The sequence below is a fragment of the Populus euphratica genome, unplaced genomic scaffold (assembly GCF_000495115.2).
Source record: "Populus euphratica unplaced genomic scaffold, PopEup_1.0 scaffold2483.1, whole genome shotgun sequence".
Lineage (NCBI taxonomy): Eukaryota > Viridiplantae > Streptophyta > Magnoliopsida > Malpighiales > Salicaceae > Populus > Populus euphratica.
Window position 1 is genome coordinate 3,216 of NW_011502309.1, and position 19,073 is coordinate 22,288.

The 19,073-nt window shown below is 34.9% G+C and overlaps 1 protein-coding gene across 2 annotated transcripts; it reads left to right on the plus strand.

The window, feature by feature from the left end:
* The first annotated feature begins 243 nt into the window (after positions 1-243).
* On the plus strand, positions 244-10,088 carry LOC105119058 (mitogen-activated protein kinase-binding protein 1-like). Of its 2 annotated transcripts, none has more exons than XM_011017155.1 (20): positions 244-434; positions 526-744; positions 1,058-1,166; positions 1,274-1,639; positions 1,725-1,780; positions 2,130-2,376; positions 2,460-2,515; positions 2,708-2,957; positions 3,123-3,286; positions 3,425-3,567; positions 3,642-3,743; positions 3,968-4,106; positions 4,342-4,428; positions 4,504-4,665; positions 5,311-5,667; positions 6,245-6,429; positions 6,520-6,638; positions 7,778-8,088; positions 8,403-8,621; positions 8,945-10,088. In XM_011017155.1, exons 1-20 carry the CDS (start codon positions 375-377, stop codon positions 9,440-9,442), a joined length of 3,849 nt encoding a protein of 1,282 aa, XP_011015457.1. In that variant the 5' UTR covers positions 244-374; the 3' UTR covers positions 9,443-10,088. The 2 variants fall into 2 exon arrangements, with proteins under 2 accessions (XP_011015457.1, XP_011015458.1); XM_011017156.1 differs by having other exon boundaries at positions 6,248-6,429.
* Positions 10,089-19,073: the final 8,985 nt, after the last annotated feature.

The window sequence follows — 19,073 nt, forward strand, 5'->3', positions numbered from 1 at the left end:
ATACATATTCTTAATTTTTTTTAATATTTATACCTACTCATACGTAATATTTGTATATTCTTATACATTATCTTTTTTCATTTACTTGTTATAAAAAAACTTATTTTTCACACAAAATAAACATCAAAAAAGAATTTCCAATCATTTTCTGAAAAAAAATTCTATCTCCAACAAACAAACGCAATTTTCCTGAAATATGTAACGCATAATTTAATAAAAACTCCTCTCATTTACAATTTTGAAGAGAATTCCCGCTTCATTCCTCTTCAAAAAGCCGAACGGCTACGGCCTCCCCCATACAATCTCTCTAGTCGTTAAAGATCTCTCTCTCTCTCTCTCTCGCATCACGATTTTCTTTTTCTGAAAATAATATAATGAAAATGAAAATCAACAATCGCAAACTCAAGAAATCAGAAACATCGTCATCTTCAAAGGTAAGAACCATTACTAATATTATAAAGATTCCCTCATGATCCCCAACTTTTTTTATAAACCCTAATTCTGGCGTTTTTCAAAAATTTTCAGCTGGTTTTGGAAGAAATTATTGGATTAACAACGAAGAATGCTAACGGACTAGCTTCAAATACATCAACGGCAAGATTTGCTTATATTGCAGGATGTGTTGTGGTTGTTTACAATGTGGATTCAACTACTCAATCGCATCTCTTGGTGTCTCATAGACCGCCCAAACCCTTGACTTGTGTTGCCATGTCACGTGATGGCCGGTTCATAGCTGCTGGAGAGGTATAGAAATTTGATTTTTTAATTTGAAAAGTTCATGTTATTTGTTTAATTGTCTTGTAATGGATTACAAACAATTAGACGTGATTGCGAATTGAATTCGATTTTTTATGATAGTAGGAGGAGCTTTCGTAATTTTGAATGAAAATTAATTGATCATAATGGTATAAATCAGTGATTAAAAGTCCAGGTTGTAATCGGATAAAATATTATGTTTAATTCAAGGTACATGTGTTTAACAAGTTTTTCAAAGAAGTTAGGTTGTGATTTAAGAAAGGTGTTTTTCTATCTGTATGCATCTGATATGATTTTGCAGTCTGGGAATCAACCTGCAGTGTTAATGTGGGACTGTTCGACCATGAGTTTTGTATCTGAACTGAAGGGTCATCTTTATGGAGTTGAATGTATTGCTTTCTCACCCAACGGTTAGTTCCGATCAATCAATTTGATGCTTTTGTTTCTCAGTGGTTCCTGTCACAGCTTATTAGAAATTTTATCCCCACGTGTTTCTTGTTTTTTTTGGTATTTCAAGGAGAGCATGTTGTTTCGGTTGGAGGATACATATATCTTTGGGATTGGAGAAGTGGGATTTTGGTGACCAAGCTTAAAGCAAGCTCATCTTGTTCTGCTGTTACATCTGTGAGCTTCTCGTCCGATGCGAAATTCATTGTAACTGCTGGAAAAAAGCACTTGAAATTCTGGACAGTTGGATCTTCTCCAGGGACTCGCTTAAGTAATGGGACAGGATCACTTGCAATGCATGGAAAACCTGTTAATCTTGGACCTCAGAAAGGAAGCTCATTCATTTCTGTCACATCTGCGATCGGGATGAATAATAGTCCTGTCACAGCTGAACAAGTTGGTGATTTGTTTCCCATTTATGTGTTGACGGATGAAGGTTGGATTTCCTATACCATCACTCTATGATGTTTAATGCACTGGAGTTCTTGATGTTAGTCCAATTCTGCTTCTTTTATTTACAGGTACGTTATGCCTTGTGGATTCTGGGCTGTCAGTAAGAAAGACGGTGGACTTAAAGGTGTGCTTACATAATTATCTCATATATTCAGGATGGATTCTAGATATCACCTTCTGTCTTAGCAAAGGTAGATTGTGATTTGATTCCCCAGGAGTTCATTCTGTTTGTAAAGAAGCGCAGGGGTCACAACCTAATAAATTTTTCGTAGACCTAATTTCAATTTTTCTATTCTGAATGCTGTGTTGTGACCCATAAATTACAATGGCTGGATTGATGGTACTGTAAGTTTTGTATTGATAGATTAAAGCTTTCTGAATGGGAAAGAATCAAAATTGCACAATGTCTGCTAAATACATCATTTTTTCTGATTTCAGCTCTTTGTTTTCCAATTTTAAATCTTAAATTGCAGGTAGAACAAGGCTATGCACTATCTGCATCCGATAAGCTCATTGCTTGTGCTTGTTGTAATGGAATTGTAAAACTCTTTACTAGTGAGACACTCAATCATGCTGGAACTCTGCTATATTCAAATGCCAAAAGTTTCCAGGGGGACACTAATTTTCATTTTCAGACTACAGAAGTTGAAAAGGATTCTCAACTTGTGCCTGCTCTGCCTGATGCAATTGCTTGTCAATTCTCTACATCAGAAAAGTTAGGTAAGCATTTAAGCGTTTATTTTCTTATTGGTGTGAATCCACCTTGATTGCAACTTAAAATAACCACTCTTTGTGCTTTGTAGTGGTTGTTTATGGAGATCATACTCTCTATATATGGAATATTCATGATATGAAAGAGGTAACTGCTTAATGTGTATTCCTGGTTCTTGTAGTTCTTGTTTATTTTCTTGAAAAGCTTATACATTTCATTTATTTTCTGTTCCATGCATGTTGATTGCTTGTTGCCCAAGTTCGGCTTCCAAAGTTATTTTAATGGAACTTGTACATAGATTGCAAGCTCATTGCAACCTAACCTTTGTTATCCTTCCAGGCAACAAGGTGCTATGCATTAGTTTCACACTCTGCATGCATTTGGGATGTCAAGAATCTTTGTTGTGAAAACATGCACGATCCATCTCTAGCATGTGTTGCAAGAGGTTGTTCTGGTGGAGTTTCATTTGCAACATGCTCGGCAGATGGCACTATTAGGTTGTGGGATCTTACTTTGCAATCCAATTTGGTAGAGGATGATGCAGATCATCAATCCTTGAAGGCCAAACAAATGGGCGGCACACGTTTAGGTAAATTTCCAAGATTGCAATGCCCGTCACCCTTCTTTAAAATTGTATATGCACAGATGCATGAACAATGTTAAGATCATGTGGCAAGCCTTATAGTAGTTACTTGTTGAACTCATCTTGGTGTTTTTGCCTGGTCGAATGTCTCCATTGTCCTTGTTGATGCAGTAAGTTCTGGGATTTTGGAGCGAGACACTGCAGAGGCAGGAGTTGACACTCAAGGGTTTCGGTCAATGGCTGCTAGTTCAGATGGAAAGTACCTGGTTGCTGGTGATTGCGAGGGAAATCTTCACATATATAACCTACTAACTTCTGATTATGCATGTTTTCAGGTAAAAATTAGGCACCTAACTATCATTTTGGAATGCTTACTTCAAGAAACAAATCAACATAAACCAATAAGTTATGTTCTCGCATGAGAGGAAGTTTAAGTACAGTATGAGATGAATAAATATGGGCTATTCTGGCAGGGCATTCATGATGCAGAGATCCTTTCATTGAGCTTCAGCTTGTCAAGCAAGAAACATGTTATTTCTGGAGATGTGGTGGATAGCAATTGCTTCCTCGCATCAGGGGGGCGAGATCGAATTATCCATCTTTATGATGTCGAAAGGTTAACTTTACTTAGTTCATGATCTTTTCAGCCTGTTTGTTCTCTTGGTTGATTAGGTTTCCTCTACTTTTCAGGAATTTTGATCTCATTGGAAGTATTGATGACCATTCAGCTGCTGTGACTTCTGTAAAACTCACTTTCCATGGTCATAAGATTCTCAGTTGCAGTGCTGATAGGTAGGCCGCTACATATTCACTTTTTTATATGCACTAAGAAACCTTTGAAACTTTAATTTTCATGAGAGCTTGCGAAAAAAGAATGGAATGAAATCAATCTATTTTGGTATTTGAAATGAACTTTTTTTTTCATGCACTAGGTCAGTTTTAAGACAAATTATGACTGCTATTACATTTTTTAGCTGGTGCTCTTTCATAGTTGACCTTGTTGTTTCTTTCAATAGGTCACTGGTGTTCCGAGATGTTTGTGTTGCAGAGAGCTGTTGTAAGATCTCTCGACGTCATCATCAAATGGCGTCTCATGGAACCGTGTATGACATGGCTTTGGATCCAGCAATGGAGTTTGTTGTTACAGTTGGGCAGGTAACTAACATTAAAAGTTTCCTAAACAGAGTGAATTATTTTATGATGAGTGGGTAGCGGAACTTCCAGTGTCCACTACCGGTTTAAGTGCACCCAATCAAACTGCTCCCCATGTGTTTACATTATCCAAACAAAGCATCTGTTGATTTAGCAGCCTATGACACAAGTAGCAACGTCCTCTAATTTTTGGATGCCAGAACTTGCATGGTTATTGATTTAGTTGATCTCCTAACAGGATAAGAAGATAAACACATTCGACATTGCTTCTGGGAAGCTAACTAGATCATTCAAGCAGGATAAAGATTTTGGAGACCCAATAAAGGTGAGTTATATTAATGATTAGCTTGGCAATGCAGCATCATCATGTTCAGAAGCTGAGAGTAATCATGTTTTACAGGTCTCAATGGACCCAAGCTGCAGTTATTTGGCATGCTCCTACTCTAACAAGTCTTTGTGCATGTATGATGCAATCAGTGGAGAGTTGGTCACACGAGCTGTGGGACATGGTGAAGTAATAACTGGTGTGATCTTTTTGCCTGACTGCAAGCATGTGGTATCTGTGAGTCCTTATCATGCCTATTAGTTGTTGATTAACATGCATCATGTCTATGGAATCTTCTGTACTAAACCAACTCGTAATTATGCATATATTTGTAGCTTCATCACCATGAGTCATCAGGCTTCTATAATCTAATGATGCAGAATACTGCCTCTCTCAACATAAATCAGTTCACATTATAATCATATGACACTTCTCTGGTTCATGTTAGAGGTTTGCCTGATTTGAAAAGCATCTATATTGGATCGTCATTGATTGAATAATCATATGACACTTTTCTGGTTCATGTTATAGGTTTACCTGATTTGAAAAGCATCTATATTGGATCGTCATTGATTGAATAACATAGCGTGAGGATAAATAGGAACCGTTCCTTCTGAACTTTTCTCATTACTTGCACATAGGTAGAGATCTAAGGGTAGATAGGAAAATTCATGTTGGTATGGGAAGACGTGTGGGCTTGCATGCATGCGATTCGTTAGCTGAAGATCTTTTTGACAGCACCATCCAATGATGCCCTTTATGATCACTGATTTTTATTTTTCTGATTAGTAAAAATGATTTTTTTAATTTTTTTTTTTAACATGGCTTTTGCATAGCCTTTCCTTTCTCATATGATGCACGCATCCCTAAATTTGTTGTCAGGTTGGGGGCGATAGTTGTATTTTTGTGTGGAAACTACCGAGTCGTATGTCTTCCAGGATGCTGCAGCGAATGAAGGAAAATGCTGTTCCCTTGTCCCCAAAAGACCTGGGCCCACCATCTGCTTTTAATCAAATCGTGTTTTCTGAAGCAGAAGACCAGCAGTGCACATACAATGCTGAAAAAGTACTTTTGCCTGGAAACTCCAACCAATTTGGAGAAAAAAAGTTTTATCAAGGAGAGCGGCCTCCACGGATCTCAATGTTTAGATTCAGCATTTCGAGACTTCCAAGATGGGCACAAACTAAAGTTGAAGGCTCTAATAGTGTTTCAAAAAATCCAGATTTCACTTCATTTCAGGTAATTTTATAGGACCTCAACATACAAATACGAAAACATGTGTTGTTAGGTTTTTTGTTTGTTAATAAAATCAAATTTCATATTCCTTTACGCACCTTTGCTTGCATTATAATATTTCACTTCAGGATTTTTATCCCAGCATGTTTCTAGCACACTTTTAAGCGAGACTTTTGAACTTCATTAATCTCCAGAAATTATTTTTTTATATGTAGAATTTAAGAATGTACTGGATAACAGATATCTGTGCTGGTTTGAGATGTTTAAGAAAACAATGAACCATACTATTTATGGCATCAGTAGTAACTCACAACATTATAAACATTAGGACTTCATATACCATGTATATTCAGTTAAGTTGTTCATCAATCGAATGCTGTTGATTCTGCCAAATAAAAACTCTTAAAATTTCAGTTGGAATTATTTACTAAAAGTAAATCCCTTACTTTATCTGTTCAAGAAGTTTTTACTCATTCTTCTAGCTCTGTAGCAAGTTTCATGAAGTATAGATATTCTGTACATTTTTTATTCTGATTGCTATCTTCTCCTTGATGGTTCCTACTGTTGATGCCTACCACAGCAGCAACCAGAACTAAAAACTTGCCCTCTGGATGTTGATGGTGGGGAATGTGGTGCATTGTGCCCAGAAGTTCAAAGTCCACTCGGTACTGTTGTGGGAAGCAGGGAGTCATACATCAGTAGCTTATCTGGAAGTTCTGCTAGTGAAAACAGCCAAAGCTCACCAACGCATCTAGATACTGTTAGGTAAGCACGCATTAGTGATGTCAATTAACTATTTGTTGGAAATAGTAGGCACTCTATTCTCTCCTTCTCATTGCCACATTTGTGCTTCAGTTGCTTTTCCATGGACAAACGTTGGCTCAATGTTTATACTGTATGTTTGGATCCACTCAATTCTCCGGAGATGCCTCATATAGCAGATCCGAACATGCTAGTTGCCTCACCAAATTCGAGTAAGGCTGATCTTATTCTCCCCCGTGACATCTTAGTCACTTTTCTTGATGAACAAAGCTGGCACAGAGGATAAATATGACAGTTTTCTGACCAAGCCTACTGTAACTTCTCTAGGAAATATTATGTTGACCAGAGGGGATACAGATATCAAGTAGCACACTTTTAAGACCTTAAGTTGCTTTATGCATCACCTTGTCATGAATTCATGTGGTTGTGTCAGCATTCCTTCACTGTCTCCTACTCAGTGCTTGGAAAATTTCAGTAAATGTGATTTCCCAACCCATTAGGATAGTTATTTTTATAAGAACCACAATATTATGTAGCACACAGGTACTAGTTATTAAGTACTCCAGCAGGCTACACAATGACTTTGGAGGAAGCATATTTCTCTGGTTTGTCTCGAAATACTGATAAACTCAATGGGTGCTAGCTAGGTGACATCATTGTCTGCAAATTGAGCAATTGTGTCATTGCTGGTTTAATTTACAGTAGTAATTCTTTCCATCACTAATTGAAGTAAAATTCTATCTGATGTATTGATGAAGTTGGTTTGATAGACCTTTTGCCTAAATAATCAAATTTGTCTGTGTTATGATCCTTGAAAAAAGGTTCTAGGTGCAGAGAGCTATTTTTATTGCCCCCCCTTTTGCATTTCTATCACATTGTTCTCTCTTTCGTTGCATCCTGTCTGTGTCATGACCCTTGTGGTTGTGGAAAATACTAGCTATACTTGCTTGAATCATGCTCTAGGGGATTTCATTTTGAAGCTTGATATTGCTGTTTGTTGGAACATTTGTCTGGTAAACACTGGCCATCCTTTTGTGTTGCTGACATGGAAAAAGGATTGGCTCGGAGTATATACCTTTTAAATTGACGTAGATCAGTTCCCCCTCTTGTTTGTGATTTAATATTTTGTTTTCATTTTAGCTTTCTCACGGAATCTACTAAATTATGCTAAATGGTGGTGCTGTGATTATAATATGATACGCATCTCCTGACTAGGTGTTTTGCCAAGCATCTATTGAAGGCCAAGTTTATAGAACATTAAAAGCCCATGATTAGAGATTGTAAGTCATTCCTGTTTTAAAATAACTTTCTTCTACTTATAACTGGTTTGTTGTATGACAAAATTCAACAGAAATACTAAGTAATGCTGAGTGCTCTTCCGCGCAAGCTAACCTTGCTGTAAAAGAGGAGCGCAAAGCTAGTTCAAAAAGACATGCCTGTTCCAATAATTATGGCTTTCTTGGGAATAGTGAAAATTTATCTGGCATTCACAGTACAAGTAAATGCCATAAGGCAGTTGCTGGTCATGTGACAGAGCAGTTGCATTCACATAAATCGAGATGCCAAATTCAAGAAGCAATGGAAGTCGTAGCTGATCATATGAAGTCAGAAGGAAGTGATTTTTTCAAGCATTATTTTGGCAGTTTATCAACCACATGCAAGGTTGGTACTATTTTTTGCAGTATATGTGGAAAATATTTCTACTCATTTTGGGGACTGAGCAGGGGTTTTGGTATGCACAAATGTTACAAACTGCTACATGATAAGGAACATAGATATTTTGACCACTTTTTTTGAGAATTGGATTGTGAGAAATTGAACTGATAGGTATTTATCCAAATAGAGTTCGATGACATACTAAAATAATAGGACAGAGGAAATATAATACAATACCACTGTTTCGTTGACCCAAATAATTAGGACGTGAAGCTTTACAGAGTTACAGTGATATTCACCATGTAATATCTTGTTTATAGGTGGACGGAAGTAACCTTTTTGTTCGAAGAAGGTACTCTGCAAAATATGTGGTGCGCCAGGACTATGCTGGAGGAGGCAAGAGCCTGTTTGATACTCCTGTTCAAAATCTTCACAACAAAATCTCGACCTACAAGGCAGAATCTGTCCCGCATATTACCTTAGAGGATCCAATGACCCAGAATCCGGAAGAACAGAAAGAGAGAGAATCTTCTAAACAGGTCTGTCTTTCAATTTGTTTCAAATCCTCATGGTTCATGTTCTTTTGTTGTACTTAAATTAACAGACCTTGGAAAAAGTGAAAACTAGAAAGTCGAAGGTAAAGGTTTTGATGATTACGTGTGGGGTTTTGTTTTATTATATCTAAGAAACAATATTTGCGTTTTTTTTTTCTATGGATAATTCTAGTACAATGTGTTGAAGACAACGTTTCAATACCATTCAAGAACAGCTTCAAGGAATTAATGTGTTCTTACTTCCTACAAAGAAAAGACAACCCCAGATCGCTACATTGAATTGTTTTGGCTGTTTATGCCTCTTGCAGGACCTAAAGAACTCAACACAGGGCTTGCTGATCTCAACTCATGCTCTCTCACAAGTTGAACTGACCAACTGTGATCTCGCAGAAGATTCTTTAAACATGAAATTAACAGAGGCCATGGATGAAAAGGAACGCACTCCTGAAGCTGAAGGAAACAATCTGCAGCAAAGACTAACTGCATGCTGGGAAGCATTAATAAATTTGGATAAAGCAGCTGACAATGCAGTCCATTTATTTTCAGAATTAGGAACCATGGTCTCCACAGAAGAAATATCAAACAGTCCCGGAGCTAAGTTATATGGCGATGCAGGTAAGCTACTTCCATCAATCGCCAATAAGCTCAATGCAATTGCTGAACTGGTGCAATGTAGGAGCCACATTTCATGCAAGAGTAGGGTTGAAGTTTCAGGACTGGAACCTTTGTTAGGAACATTTGCTGAGAGTCTATCCGAAAGGGTAGTTGAGATACTGAAGAAGAACCTAACCAAGAGCAAGGATTAACTTGTTTTTCATCCTTCAACGTCACAAAACTAAAGGTTCTAGACCCCACAACTTGAGGAGGGAGCCCATGTAAAATAAAAAAGGGTTCAAATTGCGGACCAACAACTGCCAACTCGGCTCAAAGTAGAGGTGGGCCTGTTAATGCTTATCTGGCCCATTGATAGCCTCATTGCCACAAGTTTTGTGAAGCCATGATCTTGTTGCACTGGAATCAGCAAGCCGAGATCCATCTAAAAGGAATGGTGAAAGATTTTGGATCTTTCTTTGCTTGTACATTTCATGTACATGCTTTTGTGCATATTTCATGGGCCTCAATACTTTAAAATAAAAAAAAAAGAAAAGAAAAAGGGCAAAAGCAAGGATCATCTTTACCTTTTTCCTATCTCCCACCCTTGAGAATTAGTTCTGCTTATGATTTTTCGTGCGATTTTAATATTAAACTACACGACTTGGTTTCCTTTCTTGTAAGTTTCAAGGCATGTCAGTCAATAATGTAGCTCTCCTAGCACTAGCGATAACACTAGCAGAGATATGTTGGAATATTTGTAAATCCCCATGAAGGTATGCCTGGAAAATATGTTCTTGTACGTATGTATGACTTTGTCTTGCTTTAGTAACATGCCAAACTCGCAATTCTTTCTTGGGATTCCTTCACTCCACATGAATAATTACCATAGGTTTTTTGAACCTATGATTGCTAGAATTTTAAGGATTAGAAACTGTGTTCATGTACATCAAATCCCTAAAGATTAGATTAATCATGGCCATTTTAGACTCTATAAAGAGGCCCGTAGGAGCCGCAGAGACTACAACTCATGTACAAGCCCAAAAAACGAACCCCAGAATAAAGTGCCGTAAAATAGATGGATGCTACAGGTTTGTACCGGGAAGGCATCAAGGATGGAGCCATCCCTGTATTTCTATGGGGAAGATGCCGCATGGAGTAAATTGCGTCCTTGTCCTCCCTGAATAAATCAAGATAAAACCCTAGTGATGGGTAAAATGTGGAGGGAGTGTTGCACTGGTAGGCATGCGGGGTCCAAAACAGAGGCATTGTTTAAAGTGGACTATCATTTGTTACATCGTTCTTAAACTGGGAAAATAAAAAAGGCTCTGAATAAATATGAGCTGTATGTCTGTGTGGGGTAAAGGGCTCTCAATTAGACTGTCCTTTTGCATTCATATTTCTTTTGCAATGATGTGCTCATTACCTTTTGCTCTTTCATTCACGGTTGAATGTGGTATTTATTTGCAAACCCGTTTTCTTTTCAATCCTCCTCTCCTAAAAGACGAAGAGGAAATAGGTTTAAGTAATTATGGACTATAATGTTTTAAGCCTTCCAGTAAGACAACATTATTGAATATAATGGCTTTGGCGAGATTTGTGGAATCTATTGGGTGCGCACGTTTATCTTTGCATTATTTGCCTTGCACAAGAGATGTGCCAAGCTGAAGCCACTCTTCATGTCCATCATTTTAAAGGCGAGCTCCACAGTTCCACAGCCTGTTATTAAAATAACCTAGCTCTACATGGAAAAATACTGTAGCTCCTTATCTAGATACACTGTTAACTGAAAAAGTACAACGACAGTTTTATCTCTCCATTAACAAAATAACATTTATTTTTTAAGGGTATTAAATTTTTTTATATGATTGTTAGTAATTACCAATTAACCGGGAATATGTAAGTATTTTTCCATCTCAATTCCATGGTGAAGCGACCTAAATTGGTCTTAAGGAGTGTTTTTATACTTTTAAAATGATTTTTTTTTATTATAATATTAGCTGGGGAGATAATTTAATATTTTACCAAATATAAAAAATAATAACAACTAAAAGTAAAATAAAACAATTAAAATGTCCTAAGAAACAAAAATCTTAAAACTAGAGTAAAAAGACTTTTTTGTCTTTACATAATAGTTTTTCTATTATTATTATTAAGCAAACTCAAGGATAATTTGATATTTAGCTAAAAAAAAAATCTTAAAAAGAACAGGGGCATGTACAACATTAGAAAGTGCATTGAATGAGCCCATGTATTTGGGATGGTGCATGTAGTACCTCTCGGCATTAAAAAATATCTTTATAATAATTTTTATTTTTATTTTTAATTTTTATTAATTGATTAATTAGAAACTGTCATGATTTTTTCAAATAGAATGATTCAGGTTTAATGACTTCAATCATAAATTTAAAAAGATAACATAACTTTTTTATATAAAAAATTACTTTATAATTCTCTTAATTTTTTTTATTTAGTTATTTTAATCTTATAATTTTAGTAGCGGGTTTGGTAAGATATTTCGAGTTAACTTGACTATAATTATCAAGATTACAAGTTTGTCATGCTAACTAGAATTATTTTTTTGTGCTTTTTTTTATCTCATTTGATTTTTCCATAAAACTATAAATTATAATGCATCGTTTATTTTCTTTGAAAAAATTATTTTTTTCTTAAATTATTTTTATTATTATTTTTTAAATTTGATCCATTTGTTACTGTTTTTATTTTTTATCTCATTAAAAAATCTAAAAAGAACAGGGCATATACAACATTAGAAAGTGCATGGAAGGAGCCCATGTATTTGGGACTATGTAGCATCTCTCGGCATTAAAAAATATCTTTATAATATTTTTTATTTTTAATTTTAATTTTCATTACTTGATTAATTAGAAATTAAACTTTATAATTTTTTCAAATAGGATACTTAAGGTTTAATGACTTGAATCATAAATTTAAAAAGATAACATAACTTTTTTATATAAAAAATTACTTTATAATTCTTTTAATTTTTTTTATTTAGTTATTCTAATCTTATAATTTTAGTAGGGGGTTTGGTAAGATATTTCAAGTTAACTTGACCATAATTATCAGGATTACAAGTTTATTATGCTAACTTGGATTAACTAGAATTATTTTTTTGTGTTTTTTTCTTATCTCATTTGATTTTTTCATAAAACTATAAATTACAATGCATCGTTTATTTTCTTTGAAAAAAATATTTTTTTCTCAAATTATTTTTATTATTAATTTTTAGATTTGATCCATTTATTACTGTTTTTATTTTTTATCTCATTAAAATAAAGTCTGTTTATTCAATTTAATTGGATCTTTGATTCTAGCCACATATTTTACTTTTTTTTAAAAAAAAAAAAACGCTTGATGTAGTTAATCATCATTTTTTGCGAAAAAAAAGTTCAGCCCTGCAACGAATTGCAAGCAACAAGACCATTCTCTTCCTATTTAATTTTTGATACGTGGTTTTTTTTTTTGGGATTGAAAAATCACCGGGCGTGTTCTGTAGCTTTGACATCATTATATTAAATCCATCTAAAAAAAATTAATGAAAATTGATATATACTTTTCTCAATTCAAATGCACTAGTACTTGGAAAACATTTTCATGCACAGTCGCAGCCTTATTATAGTTCTAAAAGTAAAACTTGAAATGAATGAACCCTAAGAATCAGATACTCCATTTAATCATATGTATAACAGCCCCCCTATAAAGAGCAAGAACTGTACATGGACGATCGAGGGATGATGAATTAATCAATGGTGTTACAGTAGAAACACTATATACATCTCTATAGTGTCATCATAATTTCGAGTTATGTACGTAGCATCACCCCTCGGTGCTAACATGGATCATACTGTTGTTGTGAAGTATGCTTATGATCATTATTAAGGTTCTGTGTGCAAGAGGGATAATGAATTAATGATGCAAGGGAGGATCCACGGCATAATTATTGTACGTAGAATCCCAGACTTGAGTGATTTCCAGTAAGGTAGTGATGCCCCCACAATATTGGTAACACTGGTCAAGGTATCCTTGTTGTGTGTGTGTGTTTTTTTTTTAAGGTCTTGCAGTTCTATATTTTGTGTGTTTTTTTAAGGTCTTGCAGTTCTATATTTTGTTGAGGTTTGATTTTGCATTTCATTGAGAATAATAGAAAAAGATAAAAAAAAATTAATAAAGAGAAAACAATTCTCACTGCATAAAAGCCTGGGAGTAGAATAATAGCAAAAGATTAATAAAGAGAGAACAATTCTCACTGCATAAAAGCCTGGGAGAGACAGTATTATAGTAGTCTGACTGCAGAATCTTCAGTTCTTACAGAAGAACAGAGAAAAAACTTAAAAAATTGTCTTCCGAAATCCAAAGGTGCATGTTTCGGATCCTCCTAATCTTCTGTTTGCATGCTTGGACAGTCTAATCAGATCCTTTCCATGTCATCTCAAGGAAAAACGCGACGCCATGTACAGAAGAGAAACTGAACCCTCCAATGGCTTAACCTGCTCTCTATCTCCCATACTCGTGCGAGCCAACGCACCATATCTATCGCTAGTTATACTACTCCATTTTGGCATCTGATACTGCGTTGTAATTATGCGCAATGCTGCAGGGGAAGTACAGATTAAACGAAGACAACACTGTTCTTGTTGCAATGACAATGATACACTAACATATGTACATATTGGACATCAACTGGTGAAGATTAAGCGACAACAAGAATATATCAAGTAATAGATGCAATAATGCAAACAATATTTCCAACGACCATAGCATATAACACAATGATTGATTGGAGAGAGACAGGCCGATTGCCAAGTTGTCTACTATACATAACTTTTGGTGGGGGCTATCTTGGACTACAACAGTGTAAACAACATGAACTTGCTGCGCAGATTAGAAAACACATGCACATCATACATGGATAAAGCTATTTGAAAAAATAGCTACAGCTCTTTTTTTTTTCTTTTTTTTGGGGTGGGGAGGAAAATGACTTTGAAAATGGGTGATGGGATCATATCGGCATGGGGCCACAGGCCACTAGGGAGAGAATTCTTGTCCCAAATCTTTTTATTCCCACTTAAAAACTTTCTTGGCACATGTCCACTTCGATACATGAACAAACAAAACCCTAAAAAGACAAACCCCTAAAGAGGATAACAAAGAGAGACAAGCCCTTAACCCTTGTTGTTCTTTAGATTAATAAATCGGTTGTGTTGAGAAAACACGAGGATAAAGGTAGAGGACATGGTTTCGCTTTACGAATCATTCCACGCACAAATTAATACAATTCCTATATGTTTGGCCTAGCTAGATCCCCACCACCGCCATATGATCACCAACAACAAATTGCATGGACCTCTCCCACATGCTTCGCTCACTTTTCATACTCATATCATATCCCATCAATCCTTTATAAAGACTTTGGAGGTGCTTGCTTGCATTATTATCATCAATTTAAATCTACTTAATATATATTGATTCTATGTAAAAGCGTAATTTCGTTGTAATTAAACAGATGCAAGTTTCAATCACTCATTATGCCACTTACAAGCATTTCTTTATATAGGAAAAATTACACAGAGAATAGTGTACTGTAGAAATATAAATCCTACTAAAATATCACAACACCACCAAGGAAGCCTCAGAATATGCTGCGGCTGTATATAGTTTTTTGGGTTTCTCCTCATTAATTGCAAGTGCCAGGGTTTGTTTCTGGGACCCTCGTGATGTGCAACCGAAAGAGGCTGGCGAATGGACCCATAAGGGAGACCTGTCCACTTGCTAAGTGAAGTAGATAGCTGGAGGCTGGAGCTCTACTTAATAAATAAAGTTGCCGGGCTTATCTCGTGACTCAGCGGCGGGTCGCATCACCTTCAAGGCTTCAAGCCCCCTGCGCATGCATGTCCTTCCATTGAAGGTGCATCTACATTAATCGTTCGTTATGTTTTACGAGAATGTTAGCATCGATACTTGTATAGTGCACTAATGATGGTGAATCAGTCTTTCTGCTGCTTCTTTTTTTCCTCCTCCTGTTTTTAGAACGATGGTGAATCATTCATGAACACTCTTCAATCAATATTGATGGTTCTAATCAGTAATTAAATCTTAAAAGGTTGTGATTAACTAGAGTGAATATACAGCCTAGTGCTCAAGGGAACCTTCCCACCTATTCTTGTTAGGATCATAGCCTGGAATGCTGCCATTGATGGCACATTGAAGCAAAAGAAATCAAAGAGTGCATGCAACATGAGTGGTATCCTGCTCCCTGTGAATTGAGTTAAATGGATCCGTCAAATTGTCTGTCGTAAATTGTATAGAACCGAAATATTAAAGGAACTTCTTCAGACCCTAGTTTTCCTACAGCATGTAGGTAATGATTTTGTATTCGATTTTCATGCAATCTTACTTTGATTCATGTTTTTGTGGTAGGATAAACTCCAGTTTTCTTTTGATCAATCAAAACTATTTCATTTATCAAAAGAAAAGAAAAGAAAAAATAGTCTCGCGGTTAAGGGTTGGTTTTCTTTTTCTTTTTCTTCAAGTTTTTTTTTTAATTATTAACCATCTGTTAAAATTAGGTTTTTGAAAAATAATTTTTTATATGGTTGCAATGACATATATATTTTCGTCCAAAAAAGAGACAAAAGAATATAAAAAAAATGAATATATAAAGACATAGGAGAATACTGGAAGAGACAAAAGAATATAAAAAAAAAATGAATATATAAAGACATAGGAGAATACTGGAAAATTATTTAAAATACTTTTAAAAGAATTTTGATTAATATATAAGAGTAGATGTATCAATTAACCCTTGGATTTGAAAATCCTACTAGCACATCTTAGGATGAAATTGAAAAAAAAAGAAGAAATATTTAAGAAGCTTTAAAATAAAAACAAATAAAATAAAAAATAAAAAATAAATTTAAAATAAATACAAACTAGAAAATACATCTGAATTTTTAAGGACTCGACGTGAAAACAAATACTATAAAAAACAATTCACAAAGATAAAACAAATACAAACTGGAAAACACATCTGAATTTTTAAAGACTCGACATGAAAACCAATACATATAAGAGAGAAAAGATAAAAAGAAGGGAAAACTTCATTTACCACTGAATTGTCATATCACACCACACCAACCGTTATGCCGCCACCTGACATGCTGGATGGCAGAGTGGTTGGTGGATTTTAGCCATTGTAATATGTATCATACACGTCTTGTTTGGCAGAGAAATGATAATACACTGATGTATGCGTAGCATACTTTAACTTTTTATATTAATTTATTAATATTTTAATAATTTAAATTACTAAAAATCCTCTAACAGCTTTCTAATATTAAAAAAAAAACGTGTTAAAAATCAAAACACCCTCCCTTGCCAGGCTTAAATTTTTTAAAATAAAAAATTAGATTTATCATTTTACTATAAAAAACAATTCACAAAGATAAAAAAAGAAACCCTCTCCAATGCCGAAACTTCTTAGCTTTTAAGGATATTATTATCCTTTAATTATACAAATAAAATTGAAAATAAACAAAAATCTCTCGGCAAAGGCTTATTTTTGTAGTTTTTAAAAGTGACAAAGTAATTTCATTGCATATATAAAAATATAAATTTACTAAATTTAACATATTATGGGTGAAATAATGATAAAAAAATGCCCTCATAATAAATGAAAAAAAAAACCATTAATAGAAAGGTTGTGCTTCTATCATGCAGAGACAATTTATACGCGTGAATGTGTGCATCAGTCGGTGGCGCGCCATGCTCGCTTTGGTTTATGCTCGGAACATAATATTGAAGAGCTTGGGTGATGAGTCGTCGTGGGTTGAATTGTGCAGGCTAGAGTCGGGCACCTAGGATTTCTTGTCATCTAGGCCATACCCGAACGACTACAATGTCATGTCGTTCGTGTCTGGCCTGGAGCGATGGTTTCTCCCGCTAGGCTGCGTAGTGTCCTTGGCCACACGTGAGAATACTATAATACAACTTTCAAATCACATGCATCTGCATAGCTTTCAAAATATATAGATATATAGATAGATAGATAATTGCCCCTACCGTCAAGTAGGTGAGTATACTCTGTGGGCCTATGTTTTATGGTGTTTGGATACGGAGACGTGACTACCACACGCTCTGTATAAATACTCCGTGATCCTAATCGATCTATCTCAATCAGGAACGACAAGAATAACTTGTACTATACGAAATAATGCACTCCTTTATTTTAAAATACGTCTCCTGCTGCTCTGCAATATACGTAGACAAATGTACTCTCTAATTCGCTTATTATTCTTTCTATATACGGTATTTTCTTGCCCAAATTTTGCTGCCATCTCACCGTTCCAGCAGGATTCTTGTCGGATTTTTTTTCCACTGAGTTTTTTTTTTTCTTTTTTTCTTATTTATGTGGGGTGTCCAGGTCAGCTTGCGCGCATCACAACTAATCCCCACGGCCCACTGAATATCCTGCAAACCCAGTAGACATATAAGGCATCGCGGGGGTGATAGGCGTGCACGCTAGGATTCGAACCCAAGTGCAGTGGAAGGAGACAAGTCCTTTTCACCGCTAGGCCAAGCCCTAGTTTGCCTACTGAGTTTTTCTTGTTCGGATACTACGTAGTACATATATATAAATGTACAGCCATGGAATTTTTTTTGTTTGAACATGTTTTTGTTACTTATTCAAATAGAGTTTCCTTTCTACCGCACAACACGTTTTCATTATTTAGTTTTAATATATTGATTTGATAATTAAGAAGAATATATATATGTGTGTGTGAGAGAGAGAGAGAGAGATTGATCTCTCATCTATACATTCTAAAAAAACAAGAAAAATATATATCATTAGCAATCAAGCACATATCATTTCTTGCACTTCACTTCAGTATTATCCATATAACTAAAAGCATTAGGGTTTTTAGTAAGTGAGCTAGGAAATCTTGTTTTTTTCCTCTAATTTTCTCTTTTTCTTCCTTTTTTTTTCTTTTTTTTATTGATTTATTTAGTTTTTTTTTTAATTTTATTATTTAGTATGCGGTTGGTTTTGAATTGGTCTTTATAACTTTTTTCAATTTACTTTTTATAAAATTATTATAATTTCAAATAAACATAGCAACATTTAGTTGGTTGATCAATTTATGAATGACTATTTCTGTTATCATATCATTAATTAAAAAATAATTTTAAAAATATTGATTATTATCAAACGGGAGATGAGATGCACTCGTGAAAATCATCTATTTCTTTAGAGATATATATTCCAACAAGTTGTAGACACAACACACAAAGACGTTCCAAATGAATATCATCTAAACAATTTGCAAATTTAAAATGATATCTCTCATATCTTTCCGACTTAATAAAGCATCTATCCATGCATCTATCATTTGAGAAAAAAAAATTGGAGATCCAAGGCAATATAGATGGATGTTAATTTAATTAGTTTATTAATATTAATGGTTTTTTTTCTTTTACAAATTTTAACTACAATGAAAAATTTGAATGAGATAGAGTTGACAACGGTATTGCAATGTTTGAGATAACCACAATACAACTATGTAAGATTGGAATCAAGATAAATTTTTTTAATCCTTTTATTCAATTTTATTTTTCATTTACTAACAAATAATTTATTTATACCATATATATATATATATGTTGCATGATTTTTGGTACGAGGTACAAAAAAAAGCAAAAAAATAAAGCTTCTAGGCTTGAAGGATATGGCCATTTGAAAAGATTTCAGACCACGATATGTCTTAGAGGTCGTGTGGGTGAAATATATTCAACACGTGATGTATGAACATTTCATGCGATGATCAC

Bases quoted from the DNA above. Each gene is read 5' to 3' on its own strand.
- LOC105119058 (XM_011017155.1), top strand. From the start codon at position 375: ATGAAAATGAAAATCAACAATCGCAAACTCAAGAAATCAGAAACATCG. The intron at 4,666-5,310 runs GTGAGTCCTTAT...ATTTGTTGTCAG, and splicing joins ACTGCAAGCATGTGGTATCT to GTTGGGGGCGATAGTTGTAT. The intron at 6,639-7,777 runs GTAAGGCTGATC...AAAATTCAACAG, and splicing joins AGTTGCCTCACCAAATTCGA to AAATACTAAGTAATGCTGAG.